The 24158-nt window shown below is 41.7% G+C and overlaps 1 protein-coding gene across 1 annotated transcript in view; it reads right to left on the bottom strand.

Moving 5' to 3' along the window:
- The window catches only part of slit3 (slit homolog 3 (Drosophila)), a 244940-nt gene that overhangs the window by 100616 nt on the left and 120166 nt on the right, over positions 1 to 24158 (bottom strand). The window contains exon 5 of the mRNA XM_056383620.1: positions 11949 to 12020. Coding sequence (XP_056239595.1) covers positions 11949 to 12020 — 72 coding nt within the window. The remainder of the gene's footprint in view (positions 1 to 11948; positions 12021 to 24158) is intronic.

Below are 24158 nucleotides of genomic sequence, written 5' to 3'. Positions count from 1 at the left end.
CACACACATACAGAGGAAAAGAACCAAACATAAGCACTTACAGAAAAAAACACAAACAGAACATCATGAAGACCCACAACCACAAATATCCTTAGAAATGCACACACACACACACACACACACACACACACACACACACACACAACACACACACACACACACACACACACACACACACACACACACAGCATGGCTAGTTACTAGTTACTGCCTCCTCTCCAGACACTAGAAGATGAAAGCATATCACTGCACCTTAATCTTCTCCTCCTTGTCCTCTTCTCCATCTCATTTCTCTTCCACTGGAGCCCTCCATCCCTAATCCCTTTTTTTCTTTGACTTCTACCCTCTCCTTTTCTTTTTTCTCCCCTTGTTTCCAAGCATCCATCTCCTCCAGTGTTCATGTTTTCTCCCTCTCTCTATTCATAATCCATTTTTTTCTCCCTCTAGTACCCTCTCGTCTCCTCTCATCTCTGAATCCCCTTCACCCTTTCTCCTCTCACACTCCATCTGTCCATCACTAATCCATTTCTTCTCCCCGTTTTCTTTTATCAACCTTTTAAATCTCCTTTTCTTCTTCTCCACATAGCCCTGGTGTTTTTTCTCGGCACACTGCAGCACCTGTTGTATCAGTCATGTCAGCTCTTAACCCTGAGGAAGGTGCTTCCCAAACCTGGAGCTGGGTTTTCTCTGTAGGTCAAAAGAAATGGCATCTGGGCTTCAGGAGCAAACATATTCTTTGGTTTGTTTTTTATATGTGCATATTAGTGTGGGTGTGTGAGAACAATTTGAGGGATATGTAAGTCCTCAGAGTGTCTGGAAAGTGTATTGACTGGTGCACCACAAGCGCACCTCAATATGTAGCTGCATTTCAAGAGGCCGCTGGTCAAAGAGAGGCGCCAAAGCTGTGGCTTCAGACAAGTGAGATGTGAAAAACATATCGGAAAAAGGTGAACATCAGAATCTCATCGAAGTTATTTCCGCTCCTGAAAAGCACTGACGATGACAGTTACATGTTGACAAAACTGAAAAAAAAAAGAAAAACCACAAAAATCGTGATCACGCTTGTCTGAATCGTATGCCGGAGACAGCACTGACATGCATGACAGGTTCATGAAAAACAGTCCCCAGTGTAGCGCAGCAAAGCAAATTTTTCATGTATTTCCACATGATATTGACCAGCTGCTGGTGTTTAATGGTTGGCATCAATTCATTTTGGACTGAAGACAGTAAATATCAAACAACTCTGTGCCTACAGGCCAGGTTTGGCTCACGACATAATTATTTTTGGCCCTCCAAAGGATGCCAGAGACTGAGGAGACGTGTTGATCTGCTGTGATTCAATTCAATTATATTTTAGAGGTGATTGAGATATAAGCCGTTTACCACCTTGCCATGCCACGCTTGATTTAATGAGCACAATTTGCAGAGATCACAAGGATCATCAATGTGGAGTACTAAACAAGTGGTCTGTTGTACAATGGTGTAAAAGAATCCTCTGATGGCGTTTGTACTCTTGTCAAAAGCTGTGTTTTAAATCTAAGATTTGTTTTTTCTTTTTTGGCAACTTGTTGGAAGAGAGCTGTGACTACGAGCATCTGTTCAATGACTGGACTCTAAAATATAGTCAGTCTGGGGATAATACCAGCATATGGATGTGCCATATTTGTGTTTCATGTAATTAAAAGACTCGTTTTTTTTAGGATGGCAAACTGGCACAGCGCCCGATCAGCCATATGGAGATGCATGGCACTGCCAAAGTTGACTTTAGTTATTGAAGCCTTTCTATTTTCAGTACGGCTGTTTATGTAACACACACACTAAGCTTGCTTCATCCTACAGAACAAAGAGGTCAATTAAAGTTCCTGGAAATTGCATCCATACTGGACAATTTAGCACCGCACAATGTGTGTCCATTACTAGTATTCAGTGCAGGAAGTAGTACATTGTTTATGTAGCAAAGCCAAAAATAAGGGTGTAGAGGTTGGGTGGTGGAGACGTGCGCAGTGTATCTGGCTTTCATGCAGGAGATTGAGGTTCGAAATCCCGCAATTATTGTTCACCTTTCAATAAACCATAACCATGATCTTACCCTCACCTTAATAAAGTGTTTTAGTTGTTTAATTTCAAACCTTAGCCATCGTTTATTTGACGTAAGCATAGGCTTTCCCGAACCTTAACCTTACTGTAGATGCAATGAAGGTGGGCATTAAAAACTTTTTTGCTCAATATAATCCAGGGTTTAGCAGAATTGTCCAATATTGACGTTATTGCCTGGAGAAAGTGTTGGGTGGTGAGATGGTGGACTCTCCTCCTCATATGTTCAAATTCTTAAAAAGATCCACGGTTATATTTTCCAGATAACCTCTCGTACCTGAGGGGTGGAGGGAGCTTGACCTTGATATAACGTCCCAGTAGGGAGGACTGGTTGGGTGTCTGTCCGCACCTGTCCTCTACCATCCATCAAGATTTTCTTTCTTTTAACTGTGACCATGATCGTCTGCTTACCCTAACTATGTTCTTTCAGTCACTTAAAATTTAACAAAACCTCAACGCTAGAGGTAGCAGATCAGAAAACACTCGTGTGTGTCAGTTTTGGAACTGAGTTGTTGTGGAAGATACGCTGAAAACTACCTACTTGGTTGTTTAGCTGAGAACCTGATGGATTCAAAATTGCAGAGTTGATCATGCGAGTCTCGATATCCAGCACGTTACTTCAGTGACACTTCTTGACTTCTTGATGCCTTCTACTGAGCGGTGCATGGGGGATTCCCACCGCTCTGTAAAACTCTTCGAACTGTATGTAACTCTAGGACTGGGTGTCGATAATTTTGCGAACATATTATCACCATCCTCCAGAAACGTCACATCTTAATTCTTCCCAGAATTGAGAATAACTGGCGGATTATTGGTGGCCATGCAATTCATCTTCCATCCTCATCCACAGTAAACGATTCCATCATCTGTGATATGATTGGATTCCTCTGACAGCTTTGTACACCAAGCACCCTGATTAGCACTGACATGATTGCTATCAATCTGGGATGAGGATGTACTTAGTGTGTCTGTGTGAGTATGTGTGTTCTCTGTATTTGTATCATTGTGTTGAATTCATAGTCCTTGTGTGTGCTTTCCTGTGTTCAGATCGCAGATGTTTATTTCAGGGGGATAGAACAGGGGTCCAAAATTTAATTTCCTTCCATATAATTAGTGCGTTTAATCATGTCTATCATAAGGCCTATTGGCAGACTGATTCAATGCGTCCCTCTGCTACCATCTGGAGCGTGCGCGCGCACACACACACACACACACACACACACACACACACACACACACACACACACACACACACACACACACACACACACACAGAGCAGCCCTGCCACTTCATGAAGCCATCAGTGAGCAACAACTACTGACTGAGTAATTAATGAAAGGACAGAGGAAGAGAAGCAGGATGGAGTATAGTGGGGTTTCCACCCAATTCATATAAACAAATAATTCTTCATTAAATACGAAAATTCATGGAAATAGCAACATTTTTAGTGGAAAGTACTAACTGGTTTCCTTTTTGCCTGGTGCTTTCTTAAAGAAAGTACACGATGAATTGTAGTGGAGACATTTTCCAAACACATTTTGTGTTTTTGTTACGACACTACTTCTATAGCAAATTTTTGTATGTTCTGGTCAAATGCCATTGTGAAGCGAAAATTTCCAAAATTCCTGAAATTCTCTTTCAGTTTTATACAGTTTGCTTGACACAGACGACAGAAACACATCTAACGTTCATCTTATATCCAGAAAATGTCTGCATTAATATTATTTCACAGTTATATTGTAACTGTCTGTCTGTATGAGCCAATTGTGGGAGATAAATAATTTGGGCTATGCTATTAATTATATTAATTATTGGTTGAAAGTTTTCTACTTAGACTGTAATCGTCTTTTTTTAAATGTCGTTGACAAGTAGTAACTACAGACTAAACACAAAGGCAATTTTACAGCTGAAAAACATTTAACTTTTATATCCAAGTTCATATAAGGATCTGTCTATTTTTTTGTCTTTCATTTGTCTTTTGTCATCACCAGTCTGACTGCACATTTACATACATAAATACACCGAGAATGATGAGCAATGTACAGATGAGCAAACAAAAAAAAAATACTGGAGATGAATGGACTGAGGAGAAAAATGAGAGAGCAAAGAAAAAAAATGGAATGAGAATGAGAGACGAACAGTGGGAGAAAGGAGTCAGCAGAAAAGATTCCAAGAAAAGGTGAATGATAGGAGATAGATCGAAACTGGAGGGAAGGGCTGAGGAAAGACGGTAGGAGAAATGCAGAAAGACACTGGGTAAAATGAAAGAGCGAGGAAATGAAAGAAATAAAAAAGAAGGGGTGGTCTGCAGGAGGGAGGAAAGCTGAGAACCAGAAAAGTAGTAGAGTAGCAGGAGGTTGGAGATTGAAAAAGCCAAAAACTGAAAAAGCCTGAACAACAAAGGAGGGGTGAGGGGATGTAAGTGGACCAAGGACAGAAGTGGTGGGAATGTGAAGAATGAAGAGCTGATGAGACGACTCACCTCTCTCTCTCTCTCTTTCTCTACCATTAACAATCTTTAAATCTTTTTGTCTGCCTTTATAACTCCCTCCCTGTCTCTCCTGGTTCTCTTCCTCTCTAAATAGAACATTGTGATTCGTATAAATGAGACAATCAATGCATGCTGTGCTGTTGATTCATTTCCAAGAGCAAACGCTTGGATACCTGCGGTCCCTGCCGATGTAGGATTAATGCTGGGCGGATGGACATCTGCAATGGCTGCCACTTCATGTGGCCTTAATGCAGTAAATGAGGATTTGTACAATAAAGGGTTTAGTTTTGACTTGCAAATGACGAGTCTGCTTTTAGTGATGTTCAAGGGTACAGGAAGCCATGTCATGTTTTCCACATAATTAATAGAAGTCCACCTCTGTTGACCGTGTTCCAGACTGAGATTGGTACATGCAGTCAAGGATACCAAGTGGCTTTCCATCCAACTCTTCTTTTTAAAAATTAGTCAAAGCGAATAATTTGCCTGAAGTTGATTTTTGTAACTCTATTGGCATCAAAAATAAACAGCAAAAAGAGAAAGAAAACAAATTTTCCTAATGTTGAAGTTGGAGTTGAGTAAAAGCGACGCTGCAAAACTCTACAATCTAATTTACTGTTGTCTGTGTATAGCTGAAACTAACCACTGCACTTTGTGAATGTGAGTTTGAGCAAATGTTACATCAAAACTGAATTGCAAATCCTATCACTGTGATGAAAAATGCAACTCTTAGAGGGAACGCTGTCTCGCTAAATATGTTACAATTCAGACAAAGCTATTGACATTTCTCCCTTCTGTATCAGCTGGTTACAACCTTTAATGAATTAGCTGCATCCTGCCATTTAAGGAAGTGTGTAGGGGGTCGGCGTCATGGAGAGAAAAAAGGGAATCTGATTTCAGGAAGCTGGATATCATGTCTTCATTCTTCTTCCCCACCACTCCTGGAAAGGCAGGTTATGCTTGGTGGGGGGATAAATGACTCGATCTGGGTGTTACCTTCACTTAAGGATGCTAATTATTCATCTTTTTTTGAATATTTCCACATGCACATACTTGCTGGATATATACCTGGCTCTAGCTCTCTGCTGTTGGAATTGTGGTAAACATAAAAACAACCGACAGCAAGCATCTGCAATGACAGAGACACACAACAGTGCGGGTCAGAAACTTCTATTCGTGTGTGCGGGTGTGTGCGTGTGCGCGCAGCCGACACAATGTTCTCACCTCTCTCTAAGGCGCTGTTGTCATAATTCAAACAAACGGCCATACTGCACTGCATTGTGGGTAGGGAAGCATGAAGCGTGGAGGCGTTTTACGAGGGGGAAGAGAAAGGAGAGGATGACAGGAAGGAGAAAGGTAAAGGAGTAAAGCCAATGGGGTGGGTTCTTTTTTCTTTTTTGTTCTTACACTCATAAAATGTACGGTTGTATTGTTGAAGAGAAATTCCACGTTACATTCTCTGAACACGTTCTTCCAAACCACCTGAAGGTGCTGTGAGTGTGTCAGTGTTGAGCACGGTTGGACCCAGTGGGAAAAATGTATTAAATTTTATCACAATAAAAAAAAAAAGTGGGTAAGAGAGCGAGAAGGCGGGAAGATAGAAAACAAGGTACGATATGAGGACGTGATGGCCACAGAAGATAAAAAGCATGTCTGTGTGGGCACTGAGGTGTAATGTGAGGGCATATGAAACAGCTGTACCTTATCTGATGCGTCTATGCCTCTGTGATCCAACAACAGCTATGTGCCTCCCAGCATGAGTGAGTCACATATGTTGTGATTTGAGCATGACTTCGACTGTACACACACACACACACACACACACACACACACACACACAGTATCTGTGGCTGATCACAGTTACCACTTGTCTGTTCACTGAATACTGTAATAAAACCTTTATATACTGTAGGTCTCAAGGAAACAGGTTTAGTCTGACAGAATCTCATCGTATCATGAAGTATCAAATATATCTGCATGTCAGATATACACCTTTACTGTTGGCTGTAACCAGTCAGGGATGGAGGTTACAGCATCAGTTTTTAACCTTCCTCTGACTGTGTAAACGTTCTGAATGACAGTGTGGGAAACAGTCAATGTTTGTAAGTGCTATTAGAACCTCATCTATGGTGTGATAGTGTTCGTGATGTTTCCAACTATTTGCAACTCTTTATTGGCTGCTAACTTCATTTTTATCTTAGCATTTGTCATCTCTACATGAATATATTTATCATTTTTACATTGTCTTTTATTGTGTGAATTAATTGTTTGCTGTGATTTTATGTTGTTATTTCTGCAGCTTGCATCAAATTGCCCCCTAAGGCATGAATACATTTTGTATTGAATTTAATTAGTTATATGACACTTCTCATTTATATTGCTTCAGAACAAGGTCTTTTTGTTTTGTTTTGGTTTGGGTTTCTTTTTACTTTAAAACACTGTTAAGCTCAACAGTGTCCTTACAAAAATAGCACAAGGGGGTAAATGTTACTGAGGAATATTCTGCACACTGCTGATAAAACTCTTCTTGCCTCACAACAAAATCCAGGCCTCTGAGAGAGTTTTTCATAAAGTGGTTGGTTGGTGGTTGTTCATCACGGTCACGAAGCGATTCAGAATTTATCAACACAGGAGGCAGAGGAGAACCTAGTGTAAGAGCAGTAGGTGGCCTATTCAAGGTCTGCAGTAGTGTTAAATGTTAGAAGCACAGTAACACATCCATTATAAGACTTGCATGCCTTGACACTAGTGGGCATGGGAGGCAGTTACAGTTAGAATGGTTTAAATACTGAGAAATCATTAAACTGAAGTGCAACTGCCCACTCAAGCAGCTGAAATGAGTTCTTCTTTTTTATCTAATGGAGTGGGTGGTGGTGGTGGTGGTGGTGCAAAGGGTCAGTTTTCTGAGGTCAGAGAAGAGCTTTCTCACTGGAGCTACATTTGTATTTCTGTCGTTACGGTAAGTTTCAATTTGTCACTAATTTTTAAAGGGATGAGACAATTTCCCCTGCTGCGTCCTGACTTCATGATGAGCTCAGAGCAGAGGAAGAAACCACGAGCGTTAGATACCGAAGACAGCGCAGTGTGGGAGATTCACAGGAGTGGTTAGCATGATGACTTTACTGACAAGGCAAGACAAGACAAGACAAGATTAGATTATGGAAAATACGATTTAAATTGGGTAGGACTGGATATAATATAAGCATCCAGAACAGATAAAACCATAAAACACAGAGGTTATTACAGGAATTCCGGCTCAGTGCTTTCTATCCATTCTAACTCTACATTTGCCTTTATCATTTTTATAATTTAGTTTGACTGGCAGGTTGAGTTTAGGGGAATGACAGGACCAGCAGTCAGCACAATGTATAGGGGAGCTGACACACACACATACACACACACACACACACACACACACACACACACACACACACACACACACACACACACACACACACACACACACACACACACTCACACACACACACACACACACACACACACACACACACACACACACACACACACACACACACACACAAACACCTACACACAGATGTATGGCATATACCTGTCTCCTTAGGTTAGTGGAGGACTTCAGTAATCGTATTTGCCAGGTTCTTGGCAGTTTCAGCAAAATAGTCAATCTGATAGCAGGGTCGAAAGGGTCTGTGTGTGTGTGTGTGTGTGTGTGTGTGTGTGTGTGTGTGTGTACGCGCTTTTTGTGTGTGCGTATGAAAGAAGTGCAATAAATGGCGTACAATGCTGTGGTACCCACTGGGCAGCATGAAAGGGAACAACTGAGAGAGAAAGATCGAGACCCTACCCTCTGACAAACAGAGTGAGTGAGACAGAAAAGGAGAGGGACACGGCTCGAGAGTGACTGAGAGAGGCTAAGAGGAGGTGAGAGAGACAGAGGGTAAAGTGAGAGTGAGAGGGAGAGAGACAAAGTGAGAGGGAGACATATGAGAAAGTCAATGCTGTGTCCACCAGGGACAGAATGTCATGAAGGTTTTTATTTTTTTTTACTCTGTGGTGTAATGGAGGGTTGGAGCCTTTTACTGCAGGAGTCACCTTGTCTAATGGAGGGAAGGATGGAGGGATGGAGAGGGGAGGAAAAGAAAAAAGAGGGAAATAGTGATGAAAAAGTGGGAGAGGGGGAATTTAAGGGAGGGGGCTAGTTGGAGGGAGCTGGGAATGGAGGGGTGGTGAGAAAGCAGGGAGGAATGGAGGGAAAACAGAGAGTAGGGATGGAGTGAATATGAAAAAGAAAAAAAAAGAGGAATTGAAAGAGAGAAAAAAGGGATCTAGGGGGAAAGAGTGAGGAAAGACAAAAGATCGACAGACAGATAACAGGATAAAAGAAACAAGAGGAAGAATGGATACGATGACGTTATGTAAAGAGATGAAGAGAGAGAACTAGAGGAAGATGGAGAGGACGAGGAAAGGGAGTGAGATGCAATTTGAGGGGAAGAAAAGGGGCAAGGAAAACATGGAAGTAGGAAGAAAGGAGGAGGAGAAAGTGTAAGAAAGTGCGCTGATAAGAGGAGAACTATAGACAGAAAGAGAAGAACAGGAGCAGGTGCCACAAAACTTCAAAAAGAGGGTGGAAGATATAAATGTCTTTATATGCCTGAGTCACTCCTAATTTTGGCAGAAAGAAGTAAAATGATTGACTTTGTACTTCAAAGCAATTTAGTGCAAAACATTTTAAAGGGGCAGAGACAATTTTACTGTCAAAGTTGATTGATATGACTTTATAGCTTTGGCGGAAAGTGCGGGAGCCGCGTCAGAGCAGAGGTAAGGCGCAGGGTGCAGCACTTCAGAGGGGAATATATCCAATGTGCAAAAGTCTGGAAACTCATACTGAATTTCACCTGCTGTACGGTGGATCTGCTCAATGGGACAGCCATGTAGGAGACTGTGGTTACACTGGGTAGTGATCAGGTGTAAATGTGTGTTAATGTATGAATGTGATGGGAGGAAGTGCTGACAAATAGTCCGCACACTCAGCAAACGTTCCCTGGACGAGCACAGGTTAAATACATTGACATCAGTATGTAAGGTGATGTAACCCGCTCTGGTCTAAGATGTGATACGTTGATACGGTCGGTTAATTTTTTATTTATTTTTTGGCATTGAACTTAGAATGGTTGTGAAATACTTGAGCGAGTGTGAGGTCGAAGACGTAAGGCGCTGCCTAGCGTTTAGTTTGGAGTGCTGTCCGGTGTGAAGACGAGAGAGTGGATTAGATGATCAGAGGCCAAACTGAACTCAGGGGTCTGGAGGCCAGCCATGGGAACTGACACTCGCTCACTTACATACACACACAAACACACGCAGCAAGTCCAGAGCACAGAGCACAGAAACTTTCAGGTCCATTTAACTTAAGAGTAATAATCTCCTGTGGACTTTGGCGGCCATATTGAACTTGCATCACACTTGGGAGAGGAAACTAACCAGAAGAGCACATTTGCTTGTAGCCTAACTCTAAATTACTGATCTGTGAGGAGATGCATATTAATCAATCCACAGACGGCCCCACGAAAAAGCAGGAGAAACACATGGATCTTTACAATTCAAGGACACATAGGTTCACATTTTCCGGTGATATATGTATATGTGGCTGATTAAATGGAGGAACTGAAATGAGTCCAAGTAGTTGCTGTAATTGTGTCGGTGGTTGCTCACTTAGCTAAGTTGTGATTTGTGGAGTGAAACGTTGTGATGACTGTGCCAACCCAAGCATGAGCCCAGAATTCCTAGCGAGTTCACTGTTGATAAGTACGTATCTGAATTCTTAGAATTATTTGTGGGTTCGAGAAAAAACACTAGTTTGATGCAAAGAGGGGTTTTCCAGGAGGAAAAAGGGAGTACTAATCTAATCTTTAAAGTAACTCAATCACAGTCACAATCACTACCGCTTAGGTGGGTCTTCTGAGGTTGGATCCCAATTAGCACCAAAAACAGCCTGTTTGCGGCAAAGGAAACAGTCTCACTGCAGGGTTCATTTAGTAGCTGTTCTGCAGCTCTTGATCGTATCACATGATCTTCACTGCAGTGGAATTCATGGAATTAGAGGCGACCAAATTTAAATTTTTTCCCACTCTTATCCCTGGAAAGAGCAAGTTAAGATCCATTCTCTTGACAGCTTTACCTATTTCTCCCGTGCACATCCAGTCTCCCCACACTTGGAACAGTTTAAAAAAAGTGTGGTCATTATCATTTGTTCACATTGCAATGGAAAAACCACAAAAGCCAATCTCTATATTCTTAAGAATACAATCATCCCCTTACTCTTTGTATCACCCTCTCTCTCTTTCTTTCTATCTCATTAAGCCACAGAATATTGTTTGTTTTTCTGTCAGTCAGCAGCTCTGGTAGTGAAATCAGGCTTGAGAAGCTTTCAGAAATATGGGTTATTATCTTTTTTGCATCTTGTAGTTATTACGCTCGGCTCTGTTCTTCTCTCCCGTCCTCCCTTCCTCTCCTCTGTCATGTCAGTCATGACTGATAAAACACAACACGAAACTTTAATTTACACAAAGAGGATCTGTTGAGCAAATCAGCTTTTTTTTTCTTTTTTTTTTTTACAGCATTATCCAGCTTTATTGTCCTATACAACCACAACATGCCTATTCTATTCTATTCTATTCTATTCTATTTATTTCTATTCTATCTAACCCTATATCCAACTCTCTTGCATCGAAGACATTGTTTATCCCCAAGTGTCTGTCGAATAGTTTCCTATGCAGCATCAGGCAGGATTGATCAGCCATTATCGATGAGAAGCATTGATTAGGCAGCATATTGATTACAATATTGGTGATTAGGACATCATGAATAAATGACAGGGGGGTATTGAACGCTTGATGGGAGGATAAAACCTCTCTGGACAGGAAGAGAGGATAGGGAGAGGAAAGAAAAAAAGGAGGAAAGCGGGAATATTGGAGAAGGTGGAACAAATATTGGTGAAGAAAAGGGAGGAAAACAGGCAGAGGTGATGAAAAGCAGAAATCTACAGAGGGTGAGGAGGTGCAAAGAAGATGGGAATAACCATGTGGAACTGGAAAATGTGTCAGGGAGCTTCATTTATAAAAGTAAGTGCAGTGCTTATGACTAAACCTAAAGCAAATTAGTGATGAAGAAATGAATTATTCTGGTGCCATACCTTGGAATTACAATGATGTCTTCAAATCAAATTCGGGAAATACAAATATTAAAGTAATAGGTAACAGTATTTGGAGAGGAAAAAATAAAGGTGGAGGAATATAAGACGGTGGGAGATAAGGGATGACAAGGGAGGAAGATGGAGGAAAGGAAACAGAGAGGGAGGAAGGAAAGGAAGGGAGTAATTGTGCTTACAGGTTCTTGACACTGGTGATTCCTCTGAACGCCTTCCTGGGAACTGCCTGGATCTGGTTCTCACTGAGGTCACTGGAGGGAGAGAGGGAGAGAGGGAGAGAGAGAGGGGGAGGGAGAGAGAGCAGACATTAGTTGAGGTATTCCAAGCACTCAAAGATGTATGGAGGCAGATGATAAACAAAACCACAAACATGTGATCTATATGCCACATAGACACTCACACACCCTCACACCCCCCCCCCACACACACACACTCACACACACACACACACACACACACACACACACACACACACACACACACACACACACACAGCCAATTACAGAACAAAGGCAGAGAAGGAGAAAGAGATGGAGCGAGGGAGAAAGAGAAAGGATGATGTGACATTTATGATCAGTGGAACAATTTGGTCCAAAGAGCTTCAAAGACAAAAGGAACTATCAGAAATGCCGGAGTGCGTGTGTGTGTGTGTGTCCATATGTGTGTGTGTGTGTGATTAATGGAGAAGCAGTGGTGGGGAAAGAAAGTGGAATGAGGAGGAGAGAATCGGAGAATAAAAGACCAGCGTGTGTCTGTTGAATGTGTGTTTCACATGTTTTTAATGTAAAAGTTTTTTTTTTTTTTTTTCTTTAACTTCTGCCCTCCAACTGTGCAACGTTGCTCTGGTGGAAAAATGAAGCAATCACATCTATTCTGAGAAACTCGAAAACACACACATTTTTATACCACCATCAAGCATCATATTTTCTTTTTTTTTTCTCCATCATCTCTAATGATGACTCTTTTCCTTTCTCTTTAGCGCACATACTGAACATGGCAGCACATACAACAGTCTCTTTTTCTTCCTCCGTAATGAATACCTGTATGAGCCAAATGATTTTTGACATGACACAATGGCCTAGCTTTAACTCTATTAGTGCTGTTTGTTGGGGAGAAGGCCTGGCAGGCAAACAGGGCTCAGAAAGCACAATGTGATTAGAAGGAGAGAGAGAGAGAGAGAGGTAGAGAGAGGTATGAAATATCAGACAACCTAATCAGCCACTATTCCTGCCAGTCAGGCCTGTGTCAAACACACACACACACACACACACACACACACACACACACACACACACACTCTTACAGTTTGTACATGGTAACAAAGTCAATCAGCGGCAGCACACAGATACACGACCACGCTCGTTAGGTAGCGGACGCAGATTTGAATAATCACAACAGAGCAGCGCGAAAGAGCAACAGAGCTCTGCCTGGACTTTTCTGTTTGACCTTGACACGCACACATGCTCACGCAGAGACACACACACACACACAGACGATTACACAGCAAGCAAATCAGCCGGCCTCTCCGTGGAGAACAGTAATTATGTACCAACCGTATTCATAACATTTTCCTGTCACGCAGTTAAGAAACACAGCTTCTCATTGGTCAGTTTTCACACACACATGCGCCCACACACATATAGTTCGGAGTAAACATACTCACACGTGTACTCGCACATACAAAAACCCTACCATACATACTGTATATGCTTACGCTGCCTAATTTACACTCACGCACACAGTCAAGCACACAGGAGGAAAATTGGTTGTGCATTATTCCAGAGCCAATCAACCTTTATTAGTGCTGTGAATGTTAATTGGCGAGCCGTGCTCGGAAAACAGAAAACTCATTTCCTCAAACTAACAAGGTTTCATCGTTTTGGACGTTTCCCTTTCAGCCCTGTGTTTTCTGGCTCATTCCTTTTGTTTGACAAGAGATGAGCGTTACCCGTTTTTTTTTTTTTTTTTTTTCCTCCCCAGGCCTTGATGGGAAAAGTATGTGCCTGGCATTGTATACTCTTTAGGCAAAGAAAATATGTGCTTTTATGTGCAATTTTGCTCAGCACTTGCGGTAACGAAGGAGCACAGAAAAGGCAAACACTTGACAGACAGGAATAGTATTATGATATTTTAATGTGCAGCACAGCCGGAAAATATTTTTCGTGTTTACACTTCTTGTTTTGAAGGTTTTGACACTTTTTGGGTAGAGATGGGATTTTTCAGAAGGAAGGTTCTGTTTCTCTCTCTTTTTTTTTTCTTTGTCTTTGTTGCTCCCTCGCTGACGTTGACAGAATAAATAGGAAACAGATAGAAAGCAAAGCTGTTATCACTCCTGCTTTCTATGCTGCACTCTCTTTGTCTACCCTTCTCTGTTATCTATCATTCTCTGCGTCTATCTGCTGAAATATCTAACTATATCCATAAATCTATCTTGTTTATCTCTATAATTTGCATCTCTTTTATACCACTCTGCCCTCTGTGGACTCCTGACAAACATGAATGATTACAAAAAATGAGAAAGAAAACAAGAGAAAGAGAACAAGATAAAGAAAAAAAAAAAAACATTAAAAAGTCATATTTCAGAGGTGATCCATGGATAACAAATCTTTTATTGTTTTGTTTACCAACCGTATTTGTTTGTTATTTCTTCTAACAGAAGGAAAGCCATCCAAGTCAAATAAAAGCCATTATGAGACTGTGTGTCTGTCTGTCGGCCTTTACGACTCCAGCTGAGTGACTGACACCAGCTCCAGGAGCACACAGTTTTGGCTGCCAAAATAAAACTCATATGTCACACGGCTGTGAATGAAGTTTTCATTATACGGGTGGTTACAGGTTGTCCATTTGTGCGATTGGTTTTAGGGTTATGGAAATGTTTTTATGTCCAAGCTGCATCCAGCGCTCTCACTGTTTGGGTGACATTTTGGGAGGTGTAAACAAAAGATGGACACGACGTCAACATTTTATTGGAAACTAGGAAAAAAAAAGTTATTTCAATGGGTACAATAGGATTCAATGCAAATCGTGCAAGAGAGAAGTTCACTAAAATGCCTAAAATGTGTTTATTTAAAGCTGCACTTAGGCAAAATTCTCTATGTAAAAATGAAAAGGCCTTATCAGCTTGACACTGAAAAGAAAAGCCCATGGCCATTAAGAGATGCTATAGATTTCTGTAATTATCCAGACTCCAAAGTGAAAAATGTGAACAAAAAGTGAATAATTCGTTCCATAAAAGCTACGAACAAAAAAATGAAATTGTCTTCAAGTAACTTCACATGATTCCTGAAAGGTCTTCCCAATTATAATTATTCATTATTATAATTAGCAATGTTTAAGTTTGTGGAAAAAAAATTACTAACTAAATGTTTAATCTAAAAAAAAAAAATGCATGAACATGCAGGAAAAACTACAACAGAAAATGTTGTGCTCATGTAGGACTCCATTGTTGAAGCAAAAAATGGCTTTCAGAGCCTTTAACGTTAAAGAAGATTCCTCTGGCTGCACAGTTTTGATTTGACGTTATGTACTGGCAGATATTAAAAGCAAGTCTTTATTCTAACATAATGTATTAGTAATGTCCCAGCACATTCAACATCCAGAGCTACGTTATGTTTTTGTGTAAACAGTTGTTCTCTCATCTCTCTGTGAGTCACACCTGCCGACCTTTGAGTAGAGCAAAGGCTATCACCAACAGGAGATTGGCTTGTGATCCTTGAAAAGGACACTCACTGATAGACCAACCACACAAACGCTCACACACAGGTACACACACGGGGCTCATTTGGATAGCGGGACCGTTTGTACACCAGTGTCTAGCAATCTGCTCCCACGTTTCAATTATTGGATTTGGCCTTTTTGGTCCTCCTCTATTGCCACAGCATTTCAGGGAGCAGGCAATTAATCTCCTAAAAATTCTATTAAAGAGACGGATGGCTGTTTGAATTATACATCAGTTCTATTAGGATGACAAATTCTGTAAATTATAGTGATACTGATTGTGAAAACAACTGCATATCTACTGATGAATCGGAAGATCTCAGGAGCTGGATGGAGACAAGACAAACAACGCAAAGTTCACAAAAGTTCAAGTGTCCACGGGTACAAGGAGAAATGTCGAAGAAAAGGGATTAAAAGAGGAGGGAGAGAAGAAGAAGAAGAGGCCCAACGAACAGCAGCAGCAGCAGAAGAAGAAAGGGCAGTCTTCCATTATCCATTCCATGTTTGTCATGGCTTCGTAAGTACTGTATAATTGATTGAATTTTGACCAAATGTCTTCCAGACCTTCCCCCTTTCACCATAAAGACCCCCCACCCTTGGTTAGAGTTTCCCCAGCCAAGGCCTCTCCTCTCTGGGCATGACGACTCTCTGTGGCCCCTAGAAGTCTGGGGGGATTGAGAATGACAGCAAACCCTCCTCTGGTTGGAGTGATGGTGGTGGTCATGTTGGTGTGTAAGGGTGTCTTTGTGTGTGTGTGTGTGTGTGTGTGTGTGTGTGTGTGTGTTTATATGTGCTTCCAGCTATCACCTCCTTCATATTAAGTTCCATTATTCATGTGAGGAGAATAATAGCCCTCGCCAGGTCACCCTTTGCCGCTTCAGATATTACAGTTAACCCTTTAACACACACACACACACACACACACACACACACACACACACACACACAGTGCCAAGTAGGCCACATTGTGGTTCCTTGGTTACTCGGGTTAACCCTTTAGACTCACAAACACACACAGTAAGAAAAAGATACACGTCTTTCCCGCACGCACGCACGCACGCACGCACGCACGCACGCACGCACGCACGCACGCCAGATGATCATTTCTTTCAGGGCATCTCACCCTACACTTTTTCTGCGTAACAGTAGACACCAGATATTAGACGGATCCGCCCTCAGGCTCGTCCAGATATGAACCAGGGCCGTTCAGCCCTGAACCATTAACCTGTGAGCAGGGGAGTAAGAGCAGGCCTGTTTGATTTCATGTGGCTTTGTGTCAGTTGGCATCACAGGAGGTCTCAGTTAGACAGAGATGACAAGGAGGGTGGCAAAGGTGTGTATGTGTGTCAGGCAGAATTTGTGTGTCTCTGTGTGAAAGAAACAGCAGGCAAGCAAGAGTGGATGGGCTACAATGTACAGTATGCATCTGTATATGTGTGTGTGTGTGCTTCTGTGTGTGTCTTTTATTAAAAGAAGAGTGGCTATAGTGGAGGAAAGAAAGAGAGATGACCCTTGGCTGGGCTCCAGGGGAGAGATGAAAGAGAGAGAAGAGAGGAACAGGAGGAAAATTGAGGAGAAAGAAGAGAAGGGAGATGGAAGACAGAGGTGGCACCGTTTCTTTTTTTGAAACCTGAGAGACCTTCAATGGTCAGTTCAATCCTCTCACTTCTCTTCTCCCTGTCTCTCTTCCGCTTCTATCACTTTCTTTTTCCAACCCTCCTGCTATCTCACTTTCTCTCTCTCTCTCTCTCTCTTGGTCGGTCTGTCTCTTTTTCTCTCCCTTGGGGGCTGTAACTGCATTTAATATTGTTCCATAAAGAGAGTAATAAATATCGACTGCTGGCTAGCTCATATTCCCCTTGTTTTTTAAGGCACTCTACTGTAAGGTAAGACCAAAGTCATGCAGCAGGTATTACAGTGCTGTAGAAGCCATTGAATATCCTGTGGTATCTGTAACCTTGGGAACTATTTAAATGTCTTTTTTGCCATTTTAACTTACTGTTAAGTACAGGCTTTAAGTCACAATAAATACATAGTAAGGTTTTAATGCCTGAGGTAGCGGATGTTTTAAATTTATTCCTGTAGCTGTAAAAGCAGAATAACTCATGACTAACTTATGATTTTACCCAGTGACGATTTCTACACTCACTAATGCAGACATGGATTTTTCAGCTAGCCGGACAGTTAGAATAGGTATGAACTCATATGATCTAATGAACACTGCAACAGCAAACAGAGGGCTGCCGTTGCAACGTGGTATCTGAGTGGAAATAAGTTGAACTCAGCCTTTGTATATGATACTCTGACTATTATTTTATTGGGCAAGTTTAAACGGAACATACAGAAACTTTTTTTCTAACCTTCATTTATCCTGGGAAAACTTACGGGACTATAAATGTAACATTCTGGCAATGACACAGACATATAGCTCCATGCATTCAAAACTGGAACCTTCCCATTACAACCACGGTCTTCAAGTCTTGGCTACAGAGCCACTCTACTTGAGTGATTCTGTCTTGTGCCAACACATTGAGGGGATATATTACCCAACATGCTGACAGTGCGTTGCAGACAGCAGGACTGCTGTGTGGGACTGTATAGTGGGGATTCTTTTTGATATTTCAAAGGTTTACAGCTAACACAATTTTTTCATTGCCAAATTTTGTGTTTGGTTTGGGCTCAGACAGGATGGTCTAGGGACCCGACTGCTTTCTATTGTCACATTTTCAGCCTTCATTCCCTGTCACATTTCTCCTCTTATCAAGTTTACAAGTCCTTCTTTGGTTCTCGGAATAGTTTGGCATTTTGGGAAATTGGCTTATTCTCTGTCCTTCTCACACAGCCAAGCTAACTGTTTTCATGTTTTCAGTTTTCATGCTAAGCTAAGCTAACCAGATGCTGACCGTAGTCCTATGTTTACTGGACAAATATGAGGGTGGTATTGATCTTCTCATTTAACTCTTGGCAAGAAACATAATAGGAATATTTTCAAAATGCTCAACTATTGCTGTAAGTTTCTCATGTACATTTCTTCCAGACCGCATGTGTTCCCTGAAAGATTGCTCTTTACATAACGGAATGAAAGTTATTTTAGGCAACTGGAAAATGTTGCTGCAAAGACAAAATAAAATGACTTCCCTTCAGACACACATAGCCTTGAAGTCTGTCCTCTGTGTCCTGGTGCACTGTGGTATAATAGAGGACACACATAGTGGTCTTCCTTCCATATTTCTCCTCCTTTCTCTTTCCAGTCTTTGAAATTCTTCATCAGTCTTTTGACTCAGTGCCCTTGCTCTGTTTTGTAACCCCCGCCCCATCCCTCCTCCCCTATTCAACCCTCCCACCCCCCCATCCCCCGCTCCACTCCCTGTGATTTAATTAAGTGGGCGCTTTATGAATAAAAATATTGCCCCCCTCTATTGATCATGGTGGACGGGAGGCTGACAGCCCCGGCTGGCTGGGACAGGACGAGACAGGACAGCCACTTTCCTAACCCGCTCCATTACACTGATCCAAGTAAGTGTGTGTGTATATGTGTGGGTGGAGTTTTAACTGTGTGTGTGTGTGTGTGTGTGCGCGCGGACAGGTGTGTGTCTCCGAGCAACAATGTGTAAGATTGTGCGTGTGTGTGTGTGTGTAGACTGCAGAGTAGTGTTTGTGTGCACACTCGTGTGTGTTTGCGAGTGAAACAGCCATCGGGGAGCTGTAGCATCTAAATCAAACTAAGCGTTCTCAAAAGCTCTCATGGGCCCTTGCAAATCCTTCGTTAGAGACACACACTCATGCACACCTACACAGACACATACACATGCGCACGTTCCTCAAACGCCTCCTTTGATACATACACTGCATCAGCATTATAAATGGACAATGTCTGCACTTTTCGTTTCCCTCTCTCTCTCTCTCTCTCCTGCTCCTTCCCCTCCTCTACCCATCGCTCTCCGTAAGGCTGTAAGTATCTATTATGTTTTGTCGATACTGTAATTAAATTGGACAGCTTAATGCAATTCTCTGTGATCCATAGGCCTTTATGGATATAAAAGCTTTTCTGGCCCCATGCCCGAAAGATGTCCAACAAATTTAGATGAGTTACTATCAGGAAAAAAAATTGTTGGAGAGGTTAAGGCAGCGGGGCGCACACATGGTCATTTGTCATTGGCTAATTTACTTTAATGTCCCTGACGCCATTTTGTTTTAATACATTTTCTTATTTGAATTGTCATCCGTGGGACTAAGCGATATTAGGCTACTACTCTACCTCTCTTTCATTTTCTTTTTTGTTAGTTCTTCCTATCTTCCAGTGCCTTGGCTAAGCGATATTGCAGGCTCTTAGGGACATTTATTGAGCTAATAAAACTTCAGCAGCAAAGGGTCAAGAGACGACATTAGAATGGACACAGAGAGGGGAGATGGATGGAGTGAGGGGAAGGTGGATTAACAGGCAGGCGAGAAAAGATAGAAACAGGAGGGATGATGGAGGGATGGGTGGTTAGATAGACCAGAGAGGGAAAGATGAAAGAGATTTTTTGTCTTTGCATTGAAATAGATTTAGTATCTCACATGTACATCTAAGAGAGAGGACAATGCCAAACTGTTATATTCACTCTTGGCAATCTTGACCAAGCCACAGTTTGATCACTATTAATACCACCACGTCCTATAAAACTAAATCTCACTGGGAGCACCCCTTAGGTGCCTCACCAGTAACAAGATAAATGTATGCTGTAGTGAAGTGGTCAGTTGAGGTGTATTCACTTAAGAAAAATACTTGTAAAATAGTTTTAAATGTATTGTGTTATATTCATTAATGACATGACAACAGCTATTTGGCGAGAGATGATATCACTATTATCAAGCGCTGTTTTCTTGACTTATCCGGTGGATTCTGAAAGGCAAAGAAGCTATTCGTTCTCAAGTCACAGAGGACTGTCTAATCCTTCAATTAAAATCAAAACATGAAAATCACAAAAAGCGGGTTTTACCAAGGGAGCTGGGATATCTTATCTACTCTGTAACATCAAGAGGATGCAGTGTCAGCTACATAGCAGGGAGTTAGGTGATTTCTTCATCTTTTCAAAAGCTGACAAGAATAATAAAAGGAAACATACATCCCTGCCAACAACAGCAGATAGTTGCTCTCCAATGACAGATGTAGTGAATAGCTGAACCAAGTGAGTAGAGAGCTTGGAAGACTTTTCTTTGACCTTTGAGTACGACTACTAATGTGTATACACAGCTTCCTGACCTGCAAAAAGCTGTTAAACCTGCCAAAACGTATGATATGCTTATTCTTATCGGAGGTCTCTTTGGGTTAAATGGGCAGGGATTGGATTGATCCAGTTTGCTCGGCAATCGTGATCAATAACTGCGAAGTAAGTTTTTCATCACAACTTTGATCCGCAGATGTTCTCATTTTCACAAAGCCTCACAAACCGAGGAGGAGCGGTGACATTTGACGCGCACATAATTGACACCTAAGTGGAATAACTGCAAGGCATCTCAACACAATGCATCTGTGTGAAAATGATAAACTGATAATGGATTCCCTCTTGGATTTGAAGCTCTACGGATGATTGAGGACTTAGGTTTGAGATTTTCATTTTGAGAATGGACAAAGCTCCTTGACTAAATGGATTTGTTCTTTGGGAAATTGCTCAACCAACATATGGGTATTTGAGAGCCCCTTACTCCTAATTTGATATGCCCATCCTAGTTTACTTGCCAACTGTGTCGAGTATTAAAATAAATGATACTGGATTAAGACATTTTGAATTAAAGTGAAAAGGAGGAACATGAATAACAAAATTAAAACAAAAAAACAACTGAATTCTGGACTGAACTCTGCAGAGCATCATTTTATCAGGGATAAATCCTGTTGCTGTAAATGATTAAACCCTCCATTGCATGCGGTAAATGGGTGGGCAGCCCTTTCAAGTAAATGGAAATGTGCATTAATAAATGGTTGATGCAGGAACAGAAGATGGGTGCTGCCTAGGCTTTCCAGTAGAATGAGGGTGAACCCAACAACCCCCACCCCACCCCCCATTTGACTCTCCACTGAATGGCTGAACCGTTATGACCATCACTGAAGGAGAGATGGACGTGTTTTGAAGAAAAATGGGTTGTTAGAGAGACTAAAAGGAAGAGGAGAGGGCACGAGAAGAGAAAAAAAAAGGAAAGACAAGAGTTGACAGCGAGCAGGGGGAAGTAATGAGGAGGGGGTATGCGGCAGGTGATGGGTGACAGGTGAAAGAAAGAGAACCAATGGATGTGTGGAGGTAAAGAGGGTAAGGAAAAGATGGATGGAGGAAGGGGTTAAGGCAGGAAGGAAGGACAGTGAATAATTTGCTGGGTGGGTAGGTGGGACAAAATAAAGAGAAAGGTAGATCTGAGTAAAGAATAGCAGGATGAAGAAGAGGGGGCAGAGGTGTGGAGGAAAGGAGAGAGAAGGAGGTGTGAATAAAGAAGCTGACTGTGGTGTTCTGCTTTTATGCATCTGGGGAGTACCTCTGCACCCATAAATAATACACCACAAATTAGTAGATTGGACAGAAGAAGACGACTGCTGGAGGTGTGTGTGTGTGTGGTGCAGAGAGGTAGTGCTTTTATGAACACATGCATGGCAGGGAATACACACTACTGTATATGTGTGTTTAAGGATGACTCCATATTAAACATTATGTTCTATACACACCTGTATAATGTGTGAATTAGAGATTGTTTATGCACGCATGTGTGTATGGGTATGTTGGGTGTGTATATATATATATATATATATATATATATATATATATATATATATATATATAAGGCATCTCTCTAAGTTCTGATGTGTCTCTCAGCAGGTCAGCGTTGTCAAGGTTACTGCAGGCCATTTTGCCAGCGGGCCAATTAACTTCTAGCACAGAAACAGAACAGAACAGAACAGCACAGGTGTCTCAATGGTGGTAGGGTTAGAGAGAGAGAGAGAGTTAGTGAGTGTGTGTGTGTGTGTTTATATGTGTATGCGCAGTGTTTCTTGTCCGAGTGTAAAGAAATTGACAAATAGAAGGAGGATGTCCGCGAGATAAAACGAGACAGCGTGTGTGTGCGTGTGTGAGTGTGAAGTGGGAGAAAAGAAACACAGCGAGCCTCTGTTGTCTCTGTGTTTGGCAAATAGCCGCATGGCCTTTCATGATGCTGCGAGAAGAACACAACCGAGGGTGAGAGCCGAGCAAACGTGAGCCTGAGCGCAGCCAGACGTGAGGGAGTCGAGGTGCGACGACGATGACGTAATGTGTTTCTTTGTGAAGGCTGACGCGGTCCCCCGTGTCTCTGAACTCACTTTAGGCCAAAATCTCATCAGGTAACACGTGAATGTCTGAAAGCCGATCTGGAAATAGCCTGATACTAAATATCGGAATATTGTTTCCTAATTATTGTTCTTCTTTTGGAGGTACAGCTAGTACTTCAATTAGCACTACAATAGTAATCCAGCAGTAAAAACGTTGTGACAAAGGAATTTCATTTCTGCTCGGTTTTCACTGTCTTAGCTGGGTATGCCACATATTGTTATTTTCATAGAAATTTGGTATTTTGTGATACTATACATGTTTTACATGTTTGATCAAGACTTTAAGACGAATTGTATGTTTTGTTTTTTTGCCTATATCTACAAAACAAACATTTTCAACAATTGTATTGCAAACATGGATGTACAGACAACATGAATGAATGAATATGAATGAACTAAATCCCTACAAAGGTGGACTGTATTATCTGCCAACTGGCAACACTTCTTTAGCTATAAAAAAAAAAACAGACCTGGCAACCAGCAAAACAACATCATAACCCACAGAGCTTCAAAGAGGCTGTGTGCAAAGTGCAGGTGCAATTAAGTCAAGAAAACTGCAAAGTTATATAACATGTTCAAAACGATTAGTTTCAGTCAGTGTAGTTTTCAATCCTGAATAGATTCTGTACAACACCAGCAGTCGTGTTATCCCATTCAGCATATTTTGAGAGGAGTTGAAAATGATTATTATTCAAACTATTGCCTTTTAATTGACTTGCTGCCAAGCTCCTCATATTACCCTCTCATGTCTGAAAAGCACTTTAAATTAGAATTTTCTCAACTCCTCCTCCTTCTCGGTGTTTCGTAACACAGCACTGAAGCGAATGTACAGAACGAAAAGGAGGCTTTTACAATGGTTGTATCTGTCTGAGTGTACTTGGTGAAATAAAGTGATTGTGATGGCTAACAGAGCAGACTGTCATCCTGCCTTCCCATACAGCTGTAGGCTAATTCCTCTGACAGACTGTCTTCCACAATGGCTACTGGCTGCTGTCTTCTTAGCCTGAGGGCCTGTCTGGTTGAGTGAGTGAGAGTGAGAGAGAGAGAGACAGAGAGAGAGAGCGAGATACAGAAAGAAAGATACAGAAAGAGCGAAGTTGAGGAGATGAAGAAAAAGAAAAGAATGAAAGAGACAACCAGGGAGAAAGAGAGCACTTTTGTGAACATCTGTGTGTGTGTGTGTGTGTGTGTGTGTGTGTGTGTGTGTGTGGTGTGTGTGTGTGTGTGTGTGTGGTTGCTATGCTGTCTCCAGGCCCTAATCTCTTTAGTAAGCCCCATGATCCAGTTAGAAACAGTGAGTGGCTAATGTCAGGGCTAACTGGAAGAGAGGGATCTATGT

The sequence above is a fragment of the Seriola aureovittata genome, chromosome 8 (genome assembly GCF_021018895.1).
Source record: "Seriola aureovittata isolate HTS-2021-v1 ecotype China chromosome 8, ASM2101889v1, whole genome shotgun sequence".
Lineage (NCBI taxonomy): Eukaryota > Metazoa > Chordata > Actinopteri > Carangiformes > Carangidae > Seriola > Seriola aureovittata.
This window is presented reverse-complemented; position numbering and strand designations above follow the sequence as displayed.